The sequence below is a fragment of the Salarias fasciatus genome, chromosome 14 (assembly GCF_902148845.1).
Source record: "Salarias fasciatus chromosome 14, fSalaFa1.1, whole genome shotgun sequence".
Taxonomy (NCBI): domain Eukaryota; kingdom Metazoa; phylum Chordata; class Actinopteri; order Blenniiformes; family Blenniidae; genus Salarias; species Salarias fasciatus.
In genome coordinates, this window is record NC_043758.1 from 2,231,987 (window position 1) to 2,251,023 (window position 19,037).

The following is a 19,037-nucleotide window of genomic DNA, read 5'->3' on the forward strand; positions in this document are numbered from 1 at the left end:
TCCTCTTGCTCCTCCTCCTCCTCCTCAGTCTCTCGGAACAAAAGGGGCCCAGTAGCTCCCTGGAGACCCCCTCCATCCGCCCCCACCCTCCTTGGGGGTTCTCACCGTGGGGTCCCGGTCCCTGCCCCGGGTCCCCCGGGGGCGGGCGGTGTCCGAGGCGGGCCGGGCCGGGCCGGTGGTCTGTCTCTAATGACAAGGTAAGACCGGCTGCAGATGTCCGCCAGATTGGAGGCCTTTCAGGGCGGCGGGGTCCGGGGCCCCGGCAGGACTGTGAAAGGAGGGCCGGCCCGGATCTCAGCCAGAGGGGTCATTAAGGAGGCTGGGAGCCGACAGCTTGGCTCACCTCAGCGGGCTAATGAGTCGGCATTTTTCACAAAGCCGAGCCGCCGGGCCGTCGGGCTCCCGGGCCCCCGGGCCCCGGCTCCTCCGGCTCCTCCGACTCCTCTGCTGGGGCCCCGGGTCGGGTTTCACAGGACGGCTCCGACTCTCGCTTCACAACCAGAGACTTGGGAACAGCCCAGTCCGTTAGCTGCTAGCGGTTTAATGCTAACCCGTTGTGACAGTAGCGTTCTCCACACTCCGTCTCAGCTTCACAGTCTCAGGAATGCAGACGTAAACACTCCGGTTACAGATTGACGGAGCGTTCTCCGGGTGTTTGGGGTAATGTGTCACGTATGAGTGTGTGGAGGCTGCTGACCTCTGACCTCTGGATGAAGAAGCTCAGTGAGGAGGAAAACCTCCCGGGTTTCCCGCGCTCAGGAGCCGCTGGGCCAGGTCTCCACGGCAACCGTTTCGTTACGTTTCACAGTGTCTGTTTCCATGGCAACGGTGGAACGCAGCTTTTTTGAAACAGATCTGAGTCCATAAACAGAACATTTCTATGTAAACGCGAAACTTTTCTGAAACGAAAACACAAACACGCATCTTCACAGAAACGTCAACATGGAAACGGGGCCTGAAACGGCGACAGCAGCGTCACATAACAGGAGCTGAATTCCGATGGTTTGATGGAGGAAAAGGAGTGAAATCTGGACAACTCAATAGAGGTCAGACGTAAACGGAAGGAATCGTTCTGAAAGACAGAATCAACCAGAAGCTCTGAATGGTTCATGACAGCAGGGACTCGTGGTGCCGCTGCAGGCCCCGCTTTAGCACCGCCAACTGAACCGACAGGGTTAAAACAGCTTCATACAGCTCAGAGCGCGCGCACACACACACACAGGTTTGTATTTCTATCCTTGTGAGGACACTCATTGACATAATGCATTTACTAGTACCTAACCCTGACCCTTATCCTAACCCTAACTCAAATCACAACACAGCTGAACCCTAAAGAAATGTTTCGGCACTTTTACTTTTTCCAGTAACAACAACATGGTCAAGAAAACACTGCTTCCCCTCATTAGGACCGGAAAAAGGTCCCCACAAGGCACATCGTTCCAGGTTTTCCTATCCTTGTGGGGACATTTGGTCCCCACAAGTATAGAAACACACACACACACACACACACACACACACACACACACACACACACACACACACACACACACACACACTGGAGGATCTGACAGGAGTGTGTCCCTTCCTCTGGTTTAATCTTTAATGTGTCTTTATGGATGATTATCTGTAACTACATACCAACTGCTCAACAATTAATCCTCTGACACACACACACACACACACACACACACACACACACACACACACACACACACACACACACACAAAGAGCAACTGAGTGTTGGATGTTTTTAAACACTGTTTTCAGTGGATCAAATGACTGCGGTCGCGTGTTTTAAGTGTGTGAGGAATGTAAGTTGACCAACGGAGACGACCTTTGATACACACACACACACACACACACACACACACACACACACACACACACACACACACACACACACACAAACCTACAGTTGTAATTAACAACCAGTCGGACCAGTCGACACTGAGCAGCGGTCTGGATGTGGGAACTGTAATCTGGAAATCTGGACAATCTGCCGCGTCAATCATCCTGCTTCGGGCGCCGCCCGCTGTCCCGGCTGCCTCCACCTGCTCCAGGCTCCGCCTCCCGTCTCAGCAATGGTGTTGGTGGGATTGCGCCATAGAAGTAATCCCAGAGCCGGCCCATTGCTTTTTGTCAGATTTTAATCATTTTTAACGTAGAAGTCATTTCTTGTTGTTTGATGTTAAACCTATTCCTCTTTGATTTACTGATTTTACTGTGAATATTTCAGAGATAAGAAATGTTTTCTGATATTAGTTTTTACACAGACTTCCCCCTCTTTGCTGCCGTGGTACTTTCCTCCACCAGAGGGAGACAGTTTCCCCCCAAACAAGCGGCACCTCTCAGTGTCTCTCATCTCTTTGAAATGAGATTTATTTTTTGTTTTTATTTCTGACAGTGCAAAAGAGAGCAGCAGACATGCAGTTTATCAGAATAAGAAAAACAAATCCAGGAATCTTCTCGGAACTCTCTCGGCTTGAAGTCTCTTCCTGGAGAATGACTCTGGTCAGCAATGCTGCGTTCAGGCTGTCTCCGACCAATGAAAAATCTTCACCAAACAGGCGGGTTCAGGGTCACCTCAGGTCAGATTTGGGTGTCTGTTTCCATGCCAACAGAACCCAGAGCCACTGGAAAGTCAGCTCTTTTTGAAATGACTGCCAAGGTGAAACTTTTTGAAAATGCTGGTTATCATTTAGTGTGTTGTTCTCTGCAGCACCATTGTGTGGGTTTTATTACAAAAAACAAACAACGCCACCAACTAGCGTCCCAACATGCTAACTGCACTGTTTTCAGTGTTTCTGCCTTTTCCGTACTAATAACTACCATTTGCAGTGCGCTGCCTGACGACACTGCACTCCTCAGAAGACGAACCTTCACCTTTGGAACAAACTGTTGACACTTGACCACGTCAGTCTTGTTCTGTCCCAGGTGACTTGAATGCAGCACAGTTCAGTTTCTGTAAAGGGCTGGAAGGGGAGGAGTCTCTGTTGTCATCACTGTAAGCCCCGCCCTGTTTCCTGCTGACAGGCACAGAACTGTGGTGACCAATCAGCTGGTGCTGGCCAGGTTTCCCACAGTCCTCCATAAGAGCACTGGAGGGGGCGGAGTCAGAGTTCTGATCAGGTAAAGGGGCGGAGTCAGAGTCAGAGTCATGATTACGGGATGGGGCGGAGTCAGAGTCATGGTTGGGCCAAGGGGTGGACTCACAGTCCTGATCAGGTAATGGGGCGGAGTCACAGTCCTGATCAGGTAATGGGGCGGAGTCACAGTTATGGTCTGGAAAAGGGGAGGAGTCACAGTCATGGTCAGGTAATGGGGCAGAATCAGAGTCCTGGTCTTGTGAAGGGGCAGAGTCAGAGTCAGGGTCTGGTGAAGGGGCGGGGCTTTCAGTGCAGTGACCATCAGGGGCGGAGTCAGGGAAAAGGGCGGAGTCTGTTTCTGGGACCAGATCGTGAGATACCTGCTGGGTCCGCACCATAAGCTCCGCCCCTCTGTCCTCCGCCCGGCCAGTAAACCCAGCGCACCTGAAGCACGTCCTGCTGTGCCCTTCCTCCCTCCTCATGAGGCCCCTCCCTCTGGGCGGGGCTTTTCTGCTCCTCCAGCTCTGATTGGCCCTCTGCTGACAGATGAAACACTGATTATTAAACCTGCACACCCGCAAAACCAGCTGAATGTACAGACGGTGAAAGACGAGACTTGAGGACATGTTCTCCTCTCTGCAGAGATGTGGTACCTGGTTCCGGTCCTGGGTCCGGTCCTGGACCCTCTGCAGTGTGAGAGCAGCCAGCTCGGAGTGTGATGATGTGCTGTCGATCAGCCGGCGGCCCAGAGCCAGCGGTCGGACCGGCAGCGCCAGCCGCAGCCGCAGCCAGAACCGCGAGCGCCGGGGCTCGGACCGGGCGCCGCGCCACGTGACGGTGCAGCCGGCGGCCCTACGGAGCCGGGCCGCCTCGGCGCACGGCAGTCCGCTGATGGAGCGGCGCACCACGGCCACCACGGAGGCCCGGAGCGCCAGCTGCAGGTACAGACCCAGACGGGCCTCCAGCAGGCCCAGGCTCTTCTCCACGAACAGGTCCGGACTGACCACGAAGAGCAGGCGGCGGCTGCGCTGCATCCGGATCAAGATGGAGTCCGACACACCTGAGAGAGACACAGAGGAAGGAACCTTCCAGAACTATCCAGAACCGTCAGAACCACTGACACACAGAGGTAATAACCTTCCAGAAGTACAAGAATCACAGAGAGTCTGATGTTTGAGTTGCACAATAAATGTCACTTCCTCCACTGGTGCTGGTGGTGGTAGTGTTGGTCGTGATAGTGCTGGGGGCTGTGGTGGTGGTGGTGCTAGCGATAGGGGTGGTGCCAGTGATAGGGGTTGTGGTGTTGTTATTGGTGGTGTTGGTAGTGGTGGTGGCGGCGGCGGTGTGGTGTTGGTGATGGTGGCGGTGTTGTGGTGTTGGTGGTGTGGTGTTGGTGATGGTGGCGGCGTTGTGGTGTTGGTGGTGGTGGCGGTGTTGTTGTTGTTGTTGTTGGTGGTGGTGGCGGCGGCGGTGTGGTGTTGGTGGTGCTGGTGGTTGTAGTGTTAGTTGTGATAGTGCTGGGGGTTGGGTGGTGGTGGTGGTAGTGATAGTTTTGGTTGTGTCAGTGGTGGTGGTGGTGTTGTTGGTGGTGGTGGCGGTGTGGTGTTGGTGGTGTGGTGTTGGTGACTGTGGCGGCGTTGTGGTGTTGGTGGTGGTGGCGGTGTTGTTGTTGTTGGTGGTGGCGGTGGTGGTGTGGTGTTGGTGGTGCTGGTAGTTGTAGTGTTAGTTGTGATAGTGCTGGGGGTTGGGTGGTGGTGGTGGTAGTGATAGTCTTGGTTGTGTCAGTGGTGGTGGTGGTGTTGTTGTTGTTGTTGGTGGTGGTGGCGGTGTGGTGTTGGTGGTGGTGGTGCTGGTAGTGGTAGTGTTAATTGTGATACTGCTGGGGGTTGGTGGTGGTAGTGCTAGTGTTGGTGGTGTTAGTGGGGGTGATGGTGTCAACACCCTGATGGTTGTTAAGTCGTGAAAACAAGCTCCATCAAAGGAAAGTGGCTCAGAACCACCTGGCTCCTGGACCGGTGCTCCAGGTCTTCTCAGACTCTCCATTAGGACGAGATGAAATCTGACAAAATACCCGCCAAGAGCTCCTGAGTTCTGGAGTCTCCATGAGTGAGGGGAAGAGTTCGTGGACACATCTTGACCCAGAGGAAAGGGTTCTCCCATTGGTGATGTTCTCGAGTGGATCGTTCTCCCAAAGCAGGTGTGTGTGGTTTCATGACCTAATAAACAGCAACACCCACGACTGGCCTGGCATCTCAACCACATCAGTTTTACGGTTGTTGCCATTTCATCCGTCACCTGCACCTTCAACCAGACCTTCAACCAGACCGCCATCTGGACCTTCTAACCAGACCGCCACCTGGACCTTCAACCGGACCTTCAACTGGACCGCCACCTGGACCTTCAACTGGAATGTTACCTGCACCTTCAACCAGACCTTCAACCGGATCGCCACCTTAACCTTCAACTGGATCTTCAACCAGACTGTCACCTGGAACACCACCTGGACCTACAGCCAGACCTTGAACCAGATTGCCACCTAGACCTTCAACCAGACTGTCGCCTGGACCACCACCTGGACCTTCAGCTGGACCACCACCTGGACCTTCAGCTGGACCGTCACCTGGACCCGCAGATCTCCTGTTGGCCTCGTTTCTAGCAGTTGACATGAACCACCACTTTCACGATGTTTCTTCACAAAGTGGATTCACGATGTGTTTGTGAAGTGATGAAAAGATGAAGGGTGACTGTAAAATATGGACTGTTGGAATTCAGCGCAAAGAAAGTCCAACTGTCACGACCTGGACGGCTGTGAGTGACCTGCACAAAGTGAGAGAAGATCGGGTTCATTTGCTTCCTGCTGTGAATCAGTGATATTACTGGACTCTAGAGAGCCACTAATGTTTTACAACTATGAATGAAATGTTGACCTCCTGTCAAGAACTCCAGAATCCTTCAGGCTTTACTCTTATACGAGTATTAGTGGATTGTTAATAATTTATTATTCCAAATAAGTAGTGTAACCTGTTTTGTGAGAATGATAATGGCTAATTGGTGATCATTTCCTATGAAGCAGCTGGTGCCCTGAGTTGATCCCAGCAGAAGATCCCAGTTCATTTCATAATTAATAACAGGCTGAACTCGCCGATAAGACCTGGAAAGTTTTCGATATTATCCGTCAGCAACGCTGCAAACACGTCTGCAAGAGAGGAGGAGCGACGGTTCTTCACACGGAAGAGAACCAGACAGCAAGGCTGACTGGAGGTTATGTTCTGACAACATAGCATGTAGCATGCTAAAGAGTGTCAGGGCTCTCGCACCAGCCATGCTACATGCTACATGCTACATGCTATAGAGTGTCAGGCCTCTCACACCAGCTATGCTACATGCTAGATGCTAATCGTGATTAAATTCTGACTGATACACTCATTAACAGCGAGCTCGTTCCACAATCTACAGAACACAGCGCAGTGTGTGCAGATTAGGATGCTGTTGGACACAACTTAGCATTGTTGGGGGTGACGTAGCGTTGTTGGAGGTGGCGTAGCGTTGTTGGGGTTAATGTAGCGTTGCCTCACAGGCTGCGCTCCTCGGCCTCAGGAATCAGCTGAAGTGTATCGGTGCATCAGCAGCTCAGATGGAACAGAGAGTGGTGACTTGGAGAAAATATATTAAAAAAACAACTGAAGAAATAAACAGCTGTAAAATGAAAAGACTGCAATGAAATCCATGAAAAATAGATTTATTTAAAAACAAACATGGTAAACTGAGAGACACAGAGCAGGTCCAGTTCTCCGTCATCAAGACTGGATTCAAATTAAACTCAATGGATTTGTGAATGGCAAATGTGAAGAAATGAAAACTGAAAGTTGTGAATGACGGCGACATTTTGAAATGTGAGCTGTGGATTATCAGACGACGACACCTTGAAGCACGCGCAAGCTTCAATTTACAAAAATATCCGACATGGGGAACCTCAAAAACAGCAAATGTCAGGAAAGGTTCTGATTCCCGGAGGATGAATAAAACTCGAGTCAGCTGGCTTTTCCAGGAAAACAGCCAGCAGGACGAAACGTGGCAAATTCAAACCACTTCTCCAACAGAACGTTTGACTGAACCTGAAGAACTTTGAGATGCAACAGCGTACTGCCGCATGGCGCTAACCATGCTAACTGCTGCCGCATGGCGCTAACTGTGTGGTCTATTTATAGAGCTGGGAATGATGCTAATGGCTGCAGCAGGATGCTAACTGCTGCAGCATGGTGCTAACTGTGTGATCTATATACAGAGCTGGTAATGATGCTAGCCACTGTCGCATGGTGCTAACTGCTGCTGCATCTCGCTAACTGTGTGGTCTATATACAGAGCTGGGAATGCTGCTAGCTGCTGCAGCGTCCGTCCGGGCTAGATGGCGCAGTTGAGCACCTGGCTGGGCTCCTTCTGCGTGTTGCTGATCAGGCCCGTTTGGGAGTTGGTGCTGTTCTGACTCAGCAGCCTCAGCATCAGCGTCTTGTTGCCCCCGTCCTCCCGCCCCCGGCCGCCCCGCTCCCTCAGGGGTAACTCCACCCGCAGCCTCTTCCAGAAGCGGGACGTGATTTCCCGGGACTCGTCGCCCCGCCACCGGACCAGGGCCAGAGCCACCCGGGCCCGCCTCAGCTCCCGGACCCACACCTGGCGCCGCAGCGGCCGGTACTGGACCAGGATGACCCGCAGGTGTCCGCCCAGCGCCATGCCGTCCAGCCCCGCCTTCAGCTCCAGCAGCGCCTGCGACCCCTGCGAGGCGTAGCCGGGGCTGATCACCACCAGGAGGCGCCGGCTGCGAGCCACGAAACCCAGAGTCTCATCGGTGATGGCTGCAGGACACAGGGGTGGAGGGGGGGGGGGGGGGGGGGGGGGGGGGGGGGTGATTAATGGACAGATGGATGGAGGATGGATGAAGTGTTCTTGGCTCGTGTGCAGCAGCAGGATCTGAACACGAGAGTCCAAACATCAGGAGGAGAAACGAGATTACTCTGAGTAATCTGAGTACAGCGACATCAGGTCGAAGCAGGCTACAGGCAGTGGAGGGGGGGGGATACCAGACGTCCCAACAGAACAGGAGGCTGCATGAGTAACGGCAGGCGGAGGAGCGGTCGCAGTGTGTGTGTGTGTGTGTGTGTGTGTGTGTGTGTGTGTGTGTGTGTGTGTGTCTGTGTGTACTCACTCCCTCCAGGCAGACTGTCTCTGTCGAAGATGCACACTGAGTATCCGAGTTCGTTCTCCAGAACCGATCGGAGGGTCGACAGAACAAAGTGTTCCTCTTCACTGTTCCTCGCATACGAGATGTAAACATCGTACTCCTTATCGTCTGGGGAACACACACACACACACACACACACACACACACACACACACAGGGTGAGGCCCGGTGGAGGCAGCGTCATGCTGCTCCGTCCCCACAGTGAGGCACGGCGGAGGCAGCATCATGCTCACCTGTGTGCCGCTCGTCCGAGCCGAACCAGGAGCGATAGAGCAGCAGCAGCTCCAGCCAGAAGACGTGATAGACGACGAAGAGCAGCAGCATGAAGACCAGGGTCACTCCCAGACCACAGCCCAGCTCCACGGAGGGCAGGGACCCTGAACGCACCACAGACGGAGTTACAGCCGGGGCGGGGACCCTGAACGCACCACTGAGGAAGTGGCGCACACACAAATGTCTTTCTATAGCTGTGAGGACATTCATTGACAAAATGCATTTCCCAGCCCCTGACCCCTGACCCCTGACCCTAAACCTAGTTCTAATTCAAAAATCAAGTCTTAATCCTCAAAAGGTCTTTGTTCATTGTAAAATGACCTCGCAACGCTGGTGTTCTGGCAGGACCCGGTACACACACACACACACACACACACACACACACACACACACACACACACCCTCCTCCTGCAGCTGTGCTCTGCGGCTCTCGAAGCCTCTGGCGTTCCTCACGGAGCAGTTGAACTCGCGGTCCAGGTCTCTGGAGGAGAAGCGCTGGACCTGCAGGACGTTCTCCATCGTCAGGTCTCCGAAGTCGTACTCCACCTGACTGGAAAGATCCACAGTCCCACTTTAACGCAGAGAGGAACTGTACCGAGAGAGAACTCCTTCTGCAGGGCGTGGCACGGTTCTCAGCAGGTTCTGTCGCATCGTGTGTGTGTGTGTGTGTGTGTGTGTGCAAGTCTTTCAGTGGAACCAGACTGGATCCAGACTCTACCTGACGGTCTGGGTGAAGCGTTGATGGTCTGGCAGCTTGTCCAGCGTCATCCCGTCAACCGTCCACCAGATGTCCATCCAGGGACTCTGGAGGATCACCGGGAAGAGACCCCTGCAGACCAGATGCACCTCAGAGTCTCCACACACACACACACACACACACACACACACACAGTATGAGACAGTGTGTGACGTCTGTTCCTCCTCCTGATTGGTCGGTCTGCTACCTGTTGTCACGGGGATCGGCTCGCCCAGAGCCGGCCGCAGGACGCTGGGCTCTTTAGACAGCGTCTGGGGATCTGAGGGAACTCCGAGGTCAGTGTGTGTGTGTGTGTGTGTGTGTGTGTGTGTGTGTGTGCGCGCTCACAGACTGCGGTGACGTTGATGCTCCTGGTGAAGCGGAGTGTGTGTCGTCCCCTCTGCAGCTGCGCGGTGCAGAAGTACAGGCCCTGATACAACGCCAGCATCCGGTAGAAATGGAGGCTGCTGCCTTCCTGCTGCCGGTCGCTGTTGCCGAACGGATACTGCCTGCAGCGCTGCGGCGTGGACCGATCGGTCGGCTGATTAGACCGAGTGATCAGTGGCGACGTGAGAAAGTGCTGAGTCGGCGGCTCGTCTTACCGACTGGGCTCGTTTGACGTGGTACCAGGTGACGTTGGGCGGGCTGTCGGCCATCTTGGCGGCGTCCCGCAGGTCGGGGCAGTCCAGCGTGACGCCCTCCTGCAGCGGGATGATTGTCTGGATTGGCGCCACGGCGACCGGCGGCTCGCAGGAGGAGCCTCGCTGCACGGCGTCCGGCCGCAGCACGCTCAGCCGCATGGCCATCTTACTGCACGACGACTTGTTCCTGCACACACACACACACACACACACACACACAGAGATTATTTCTGACTGATTGCTGCAAGGCCGTGGTTTCCAGGAGGCGAGTGAATCTAGATCAGATAAGGTGTTTCTCAGAAGACGATGAAGATGACGATGAAGGCAGGAAGCAGGAAGTGAGCTGTGGCCACTCAGGAAGTGTGAAGTAGATCAAACCTCCTGCCTGCAGTGTTTCTCACAGTCTGTCAGTCACATCCAGTCAATCCTCTCTTTTCTCCCCACAGCGGGGTTTGGAGCGGCGTCTCTGCCGTTTCCGTGGAAACGTGCATCGTTTCCAGAAGGTGGCCGTGCAGACGCATTGAGCTGAGCGTGTGTGTGAGCCTGACGCAGCGCCTGGCCGGCGGCCAGCTGCAGCCTCACCACCACTTTAGCTGATTAGGTTGGAGGAGGAAGGAGCCACAGCAGCTGCAGGCTGCCTCGGCCTTCAGACCTGCGTGCGTGCGTGCGTGCGTGCGTGCGTGTGTGTGTGTGTTACCTCAGCATGCAGATGTACTGTCCGCTGTCGTTGAATTGAGCCGGCTGCAGCCACAGCGTCTCTTTGTCTTTAATGAGGCGCGAACTGCAAGACAATTAGAATAAACAAGAACTACATCACCTCCTCGTTACCATAGCGACCAATTCCATCACATCCACGTTACGATAGCGACCGATTCATCACAGTCACGTTACCATAGCGACGGATTCAATCACATCCTCTTTAACATAGATACTGATAAAACTCCCTCACATCCTCGTTACCATAGCGACGGAACTTCATCACATCCACGTTACCATAGCTACTGATGACACTGTTACATCCACGTTACCATGGAGACCAATTAAATCACATCCACGTTACCATAGCGACCGATTACATCACATTACATCAAAAAAAAATGTAAATGTGATGCAACTTAATTAAAAATGATGAAGCCAAAGTAGCATAATGGATCATAAAACACACACACACACACACACACACACACACACACACACACACACACACACACACACACACACACACACACACACAGAAGCCAGTCAGCAGTCCTGCGGCTGTAAAGCGTTGAACACAAAAGAGCAAATGAAGGAACATCTGAATCTGCAGAAGGAACATCTGCTCCTAAAAGTAAAAACTGGACTCATCACTTCACACTGCTCTGAGAACAGGGAGGTTCTCACACGTTCCCTGGTCTCATCTTCACACCTGGACGGGTTCCCACATGTTCTCCAGATGTGAGGAGCAGAGCGGGGTTACCTCTTGGCGATGGGGTGCTCCAGGTCGTGGCCCTCGGGCAGGCGGTACCAGAACAGGTTGTGGCCGGCGCTCTGGGTGGAGGTGAAGTTGTAGACTGACGGGTGAGAGAACAGAGGGCAGAAGAGCCAGCCCACCTCGCCCTCCAGAACCGAGACCGCCGCCGCCGGGGACTCCCCCCAGTCGTCACACCGGGACTCTGGAAGGGAGGGGGAACCCAGCATCAACGCAGGATCAGGAATCAGCTGTGGTGTTCCTCAGGGTGCGGTTCTGGGCCCTTCACATTTCTCCTGCTCAAAACTGCCGCTGCTATAATTAATCTGTAAATTAAACCGGTCGATTCAATGCTTTTGTTTTGTTTTGTTTTTTTTATTAGAAAAGTGCTGTTTTCATCTGTTCGCACGATGACGGTCAGTTATGGAGAACCGCTGTTCTCAGCACTGCTGCCAGAGAACGAAGCTCCTGCTTTGGGTTTTCAGCTGAGGAGGGATCATGCGCCGTTCCGGGACGTTCCACAGCCTTAAACTGTGATGGTTCTTCTGGAGAAGCGTCCACAGACTCCCGCCGGGCTCTGAGCCATCGGCCGGCGTTTCACAGCCGCAGGAGAGCGAGGGCGAACTGGAGGAGACGGACGGATGATGTGAGAGCGGGGAGGTGGAGGGGTGGAGGCATTAGGGTAGATGGATGGACAGAGGGAGGGGTGGAGCAGTGGGGGGGGCGGGGGGTTAATAGAAAGACGAATGCTCCGCCCGGGAAAACCTGACAGGTCAATTATGCATCGGCTGTTTTCAGCTGTAACAGCGGCGCCCCCTAAAGGAAAACCACCGTACTGCAGCTACAGCCGGACCAGGAGGAGTGTGTGTGTGTGTGTGTGTGTGTGTGTGTGTGTGTGTGTGTGTGTGTGTGTGTGGTAACTGTACTGTTTGATTTGCCTTCCCTCATCACTAAAACCATGAATCCATGAACTCAATCAGAGGAAAATTAAACGTCGTGGATTTTTAATCGTCAGCTTGGATGTTTTCATGCGGTCTGAATTTCAGGGCGAATATTGATCTGATCGGGCGAATCGGTTTCATTTCCTGTCTGCGTGTCGACGGGACGACGGGACAGGATTTATTAGACTGAACCGGAAAGCCGTCACTCCTCTGCTGAGGAGATCAAATATCCAGTCCTGAGTTTCTGAAGTGTTACGTGCCATCCTCGCTCCACCCTCCTCCCTCAGGGAGGACCACTCGGCCCTCCACCTGAAGCTTCATCGTCTCTCATCGACTCACAGAAGGAGAAATCCTCGTCTTCACCTTCATTGATTTCTCCTCCACCAGGACTCACACACGATACAGCCCATCAACTCCACCCTCCCTCCCTCCCTCCATCCTCCCTCCTCCACCTCACTGGATTTTAATTAACCCTCGTTCAGCTGAGTTGCAGCTCGAAGAGAAAAAGAAAAACACCCAGGGGCCCGTGAGCGTGAGAGCTGTGTGGAAGCAATGTCACAAGTGTTCATGTTGGGTGGAGGCGCCTCCATGTTAGGGGGAGGAGGTCACTCCCTGGGTCCCGTCTGTCACTCACCTGTCAGGTGTGAGGATTGATTGACAGCTGGATAAGCCCCGCCCATGAGGAGGAGGAGGAGGAGGAGGCTGCAGATGAAGGACGCCCTGCAGACACAGAGGAGACGTTTGATTGGAGGAAATCTGAACAAACAACACGACCCGAGGACCTGGGACGCTTTAACAAGAGTCTGGAGTCCAGAAGACAGGAGGAGGAGAGGAGGAGAGGAGGAGAGGAGGAGAGGAGGAGAGGAGGAGAGGAGGAGAGGAGGAGGAGAGAGGAGAGAGGAGAGAGGAGAGAGGAGAGAGGAGAGAGGAGAGAGGAGAGAGGAGAGAGGAGAGAGGAGGGGGAGAGAGGAGGAGGAGAGAGGAGAGAGGAGAGGAGAGAGGAGGGGGAGAGAGGAGGAGGAGAGAGGAGAGAGGAGAGGAGAGAGGAGGGGGAGAGAGGAGGAGGAGAGAGGAGGAGGAGAGAGGAGGAGGAGAGAGGAGGGGGGGCAGACGGAGAGATTGTGTCACAGTGGAAGATCAGGCAGAACTAGTGGATCCCAGGAGAAACATCCAGAGACTGAGCTGCTTCACCGCATCATCCATCACACACCCAGAACCTGTGTGTGTGTGTGTGTGTGTGTGTCTGCAGTTCAGAATCGTCAGTTCTTCTGGACTGGTTGAAACCGGTTTCAGTTCTCCAGCGATCAACAGCAACTGAGGCTCACATTTCCACGGCAACCACTTTAAGCCAAACTGCAACACCGTCGTGTTCTTGTACATCTTTTCTCTGTTCACACAGCGACGGAGCTCCAGGACACTGAAAACACACTTTTTTTTTTCCAGACTCAGACCCCGTCGCCATGGAAACGGGTGAAAACACTGGACTGATCATGCCGTTCCGGCTGTCCGGCTGCGACTCCCAGTCCAGAGCGGGCGGGCGGTGGAGGCTCAGTGGGTGGAGCGGAGGGTGGAGCACGCCCCGGCATCGACAAAATAAAATCATATTAACATTTCATTTAATATTCCAACTTCCTCTGAGATTAAAACAGTATCTCGCTCTTTTTTAATTACATTTCCCAGTTTAGATGCAAATACAATGCTAATGAGGATGGGGATGATAGTGATGATGATGAGGAGGAGGAGGATGAAGAGGAGGAAGACAATGAGGATGAGGAGGAAGAGAAAGATGACGATGACAGGAGAATGAGGAGAGGGAAGATAATGAGGATGAAGAGGTTGATAATGAGGATAAGGAGGACGATGGTGATGATACTGATGATGAGGAGGAAGATGATAATGAGGATGAGGAGGAGGAGGAGGAAGCTGAACTGCAGCTGGCTTTCTGCTGATCACTGCAGAGTCCCCAAACTGACCTGATTGACTGTAATCTGATTATCAGAGCAGATCGATGGACACTCACTCTGAGAAAACCCCACACTTCATCGTCTACTTTAAACCCGCCTCACTGATTCTCGGAATCGGCTTCAGAAATTCTCTGTGAATGAATCATTTTTCACCGCCAGTTTCTGACATTTGATCACCCTGATAACATGAGTTGTGAATACCCGGCAGTGACAGCAGGCTGGAGTTTTCTGTTTGGGCCGAACTGTTTGATTTGTCCAGGTTATTCGTGAGAATTAGAAACCGGCGCTCACTGATCCCGTTCCGTTGCAGAGAAACCTTAAAATCGGGAAATCGGCTGACCTTTGAACGGAGTTTCGTACGCATGGTGCAGACCGGGAGAAGCAGCTCACGCGGGGCGGTCCGTGAACGCCACGCGGAGCAGCTTCAGACTGGGGGGGGCGTTTGATTCTTTCACCGCGACATGGAGTCATTAAAACACCTGAAAAGACTTCATGACTCACTAAACTGACAGTGTGAGGAGAGGCGGAAGCGGGGCGACACCGAACTCCGCAGACAAATCACCGAATCGGAGACTCACATGGGCTGCGGGTCCGGAGAAGTCCGAGTGGAACCGAACAGCTCCGAACAGCTCCGAGCGGGTCCGGGGGGGGTCCGGGGGTCCGGGGGGCTTCTCCAGCTGGACGTCCCGGCGTTGCGGGGCGGGGCGGGGTCGGTGCTGCTCCGGGTCGGGGGTGTCCCGGTCCTCTCCGCGCTGCTGCTGACTCACGAGCTCGAGCAGCCGGTGATTAACGAGCCGAGTCCCGCTGTAAATCACCGGAGGGAGAGCCGGTCCCCGCCGGGGAGCCGGTCCCGGGGCTGGGGCCGGGTCACAGCCCGTCCCGGGTCAGCATGGTACCCTCATTACAAACAATCACTGAGGCGGCTCAAATGGCGGCTCCCGGACCCGGACTGGGACAGCTGGAGGACAGCTGGAGAACAGCTGGACTCCAAAGTCCAGCAGCTGGGACTCTCCTGCTTCTGTGTTTACATGTAGGAAGTTGAAGTTCTGAGGATTCCGGTCGATGCTCCTCCTCCTCCTGCCCCGCCCCCCGCCCCCCCGGAAAAAGAAAAGAAAAGGCATGATGCTCTTTATTCTCTTATTCATTTCTTGTTTTTGTAAAACCTCCATCCAACACACATCTCTCCCAAAGGAGACGAATAAACACACCTTGACCTTGATATTCTCCTGCTCCTGGTCCTGGTCCTGGTCCTGGTCCTGCTCCTGGTCCTGGTCCTGGTCCTAGTCCTGGTCCTGGTCCGGGTCCGGGTCCTGGTCCTGGTTCTGATCTCACTCCAGGTTCTCCTGTTTCTGCCGTTGCCATGGAAACAGACATGGTTTTCCTTCTGAACATGAAACTTTCCCGCAACGACAGAAAACACGTTTTGACGTGAATTATTGTATAAATGAGGCACGCGCGCGCGCGCACACACACACACACACACACACACACACACACACACACACACACACACACACACACACACACGCAAACTGAATTTTAAACTCTGATGTGATGCCGCCCTCTGGTGGTTAATATTTGTAACTTTACTCTATCTATCTATCTATCTATCTATCTATCTATCTATCTATCTATCTATCTTCTGGTTGGACCCAAGTCTCTCCAGGCCAGACCAGGACAGGGTGTAGGGACCGGCGTGTCGCCTGTGTGTTCGGCGGTGCAGTCCGGCTCCCGGTCCTGACAGCCGCTCAGTCCTGACTAGTTCACGTCCCGATCATCGTCCTGAATGTCCAGAAAACTGCCTGGACACTTCGTGGTGACCTGCCGGAGGAGACTTTGTCGTATCAGCCACCAGGTGGCGCTGTGATTATTATATTGAACACAAAACTTAGCTATGGGTCTGGATCTGGACCCCCCTGCTACCTGGTCCCACCAGACCCCCACCAGACTGACCAGCTGAGGCTGAGGAGAATCCAGATGGTCCGGTGGCCGTAGCCGGGAGGGGCGCTGGAGCTGTCACCACCACAGGGTCAGGGTCAGGGTCAGGGTCAGGGTCAGGGTCAGGTCCCCCACTCAGAGCGTTCAGGTTCAGGAAGATGATAAACAGTGGAATGAATAAAGGAGGCGGAGTCAGACTTTCTCATATTGTTTGTTTTTTTTATTTTTCGATCATCTTTTTTTCTTCCTGCTGCGGAGAATACGCGATGGAGTTTTTTTCTAATACATGAAGCGTTTACATGGAGTGTGTCTCAGAAAAGGTGCAAACATCAGCAAACAGACGAGGACATGGCGAGGACACGCGCTCGTCCGGGAGGGCCTCTGACGCCGGGTTATGACATCATCATTGTGCTCCGCCGTACAGCAGCGACAGCGCCCCCCTCAGGACTTCACGGACTTTCACTGTAAAGTGTAGTTCCTCCTCCTCCTCCTCCTCCTCCTCCTCCTCCTCCTCCTCCTCCTCCTCCTCAGACTCGTGCTGCCTTCAGGTGACATAAGAATTTGGGTCACTGAACGGAACCGCAGCTTTAGCATTGGTTTTTAACCATTAGCATTAGCATTAGCATTAGCATCAGCAGAGACACTGAATGTTGGTGCACTTGTGTCAAAGGAGTTTGTGTTCTCACATTTTTGTGGGTCCAAGAAAAAGTTGTGAGACATTAAAACAGATTTTTCTGAGGTTCATTGAAGGCAGCACGCCTGGCTTTGCCGCGGGACCTTTTGGTTCCTGAAGAACCTTCTGGATCCAGTGTGGAGACGTTCTACAGAACCGTCTCCTGGTCCCAATACTTTCTGTAGAACCTCGGACTTCAGGTGCTTTTGGTTCTTGCTGCCATTTTGGAACTTTGTGGACCTGGTTCTGTGAGATCCAGGAGATCCTGCAGGAGGTGCAGGACGGAGGAAAGACACTCGAGGGACAACATTGGAGTCGGAGGTTTGGGAGGCATGATGAGGCTCCCAGAACCATCTGGTGGTCTTCGCCGTCCTCACCGTCCCCGCTGTCCTCGCCGTTCCAACCAAGAACCCCAAACTGGAAGACTTTCTCAGAGGCAGTGCGGTGGATTGTGATTGGTTCATTCCTCTCGTCAGTCCACGAAGAAAAAAAAATCTAAACAGGTAATATGTGACTCCGCCCCCCCCAAGCCCCAGGCCCCGCCCCCAGAGTCAGTCAGCGGGATGAGGAAAACACGCTCACCTGCAGGTGATGCGTTCAGGTGTCAGCTGCTGGGCCTTTCCCCAGAGAGCCTCCAGTCTGCGCTACACTGAAGGACCACAGAGTGACCAGCAGAGGGCGACACACACCCGTCCAGGTGGTCCGGGGACGCACCCGTCCAGGTGGTTTGGGACGCACCCGTCCAGGTGGTCCTCTTGAAGTATCTAGCTGAGTCCTCTGAGGACCGCATCTCGGATCAGAGCCTGGAGTTCTGGGAAAGCCGGAGGGCGGCAGGCGGAGGAGTAAAGGGTCCGAGTTCGAGAAGAGTGAGCAGAGGGCAGTGGGCAGCTCGCACCCACAGCCAGCCAATCAGAGCTCAGCACACCTCGCAGCATGTTACCCTCAAACCAGGTGTGTCCTTTCAACTTCACAACTTTAACTATCTGCTATATGAATAACTCTCTTGATTGATTGCGGCAGCAGGAGTAATTGTTCATTTCTGGGTTATCAGGATTATTTCACTTCAATTTATGAATAAACATCAGAAAATATTGTAATTTAAATTCTGAAAATAATTACATAAATAAATGTCTGAGTGAAGACTTGTCAGTTGGAATAAATGAGCTCTGCTCTGATTGGCTGCCGTCTGGCTGTGGGGCGGGCCTGGTGCGTTCGGACGCGTCACGGTAAAACGGTTTCCAGGGCAGTGCTCTTCATCTACACAAAGCAGGGCAGTGATACGGCGCTGCCACGTCCTCCCAGCAGCAGACACCTGAACGCATCACGGCCTTGATGGAGTTTCCGCTCAAACCACAAAGAGCAGAGTGCACCCGAACACACCATGGCGGCTTTCTGCTCCCGCCGTGTCCTCATGGGGCCCCGAGTCGCTTCTGGTCCGGGGCCATCCAGGGCAGGCTGTGGGGTTCAGGGGCCCCAGCGTCGTCCCGTCATTATGTTACATGTCACTGCGGAATCCCGTTACCCCTAAACGCACCGTGTCCACATTGTCCCTGAACACAGTGACGGTTTTTCCCCACGTCGACATGCGAAGCAGTTCTTCTCGCGGCTGGAGGTCAGTTTGTACCTCGGGAGGCATTCTGTAGCAGTTCTAACACTCCGGGGCCACAAGGGGGCGCCGTCCGGACCAGGGCCTGGGAATCATCCTGGTGCAGATTTTAAAGGGGCAGTGTCACAAATGTAAGTGTTGGCGGTGCTGGACATTAGGGGGCAGCAGAGAGTCAGTCTAGCTGCCTAGCATGCTAACAACTCCGTACAGCAGCGGTGCTCTGAAGTTAAAGAGGGTGGCAGTTTTTAAATGAGCGTAAAAGTGGGCGCTGTCATGTGAAACGACCTCGGTAAAGATACAAAGTGACCTGCATCCGTCTCCACGCCGGACGCTCCCGACACGTCCAAACCACCAGAAATCTTCACATTCAAGATGCCAGAAAAACAAAAACCTTTTCACTCAAAATAAACCATCTGTAAAAATAAGCAACTAATGTAAAGAATTCTTCAGTTTTGGTGTAAATTGTGAGTTTTGGTATTTTAAATAATTAGG

At 53.5% G+C, this 19,037-nt stretch overlaps 1 protein-coding gene across 1 annotated transcript; it reads right to left on the reverse strand.

Moving 5' to 3' along the window:
• Positions 1–6,810: 6,810 nt before the first annotated feature.
• LOC115400108 (interleukin-1 receptor accessory protein-like) lies at positions 6,811–15,356 on the reverse strand. The gene is made up of 12 exons (XM_030107767.1): positions 14,907–15,356; positions 12,999–13,084; positions 11,433–11,628; positions 10,671–10,754; positions 9,935–10,160; positions 9,681–9,849; positions 9,541–9,612; positions 9,315–9,450; positions 8,998–9,146; positions 8,557–8,700; positions 8,288–8,431; positions 6,811–7,937 (listed from the first exon to the last, which is right to left on the reverse strand). Coding segments are annotated over exons 1-12 (1,857 nt in total). The 5' UTR covers positions 14,909–15,356; the 3' UTR covers positions 6,811–7,488.
• Positions 15,357–19,037: the final 3,681 nt, after the last annotated feature.

Coding starts and splice junctions, on each gene's coding strand:
- LOC115400108 (XM_030107767.1), bottom strand. Junction 10,161..10,670: donor CAGTACATCTGCATGCTGAG/GTAACACACACA, acceptor GTGTGTGTGCAG/GAACAAGTCGTCGTGCAGTA. Junction 9,451..9,540: donor GCCGATCCCCGTGACAACAG/GTAGCAGACCGA, acceptor GTGTGTGTGGAG/ACTCTGAGGTGCATCTGGTC.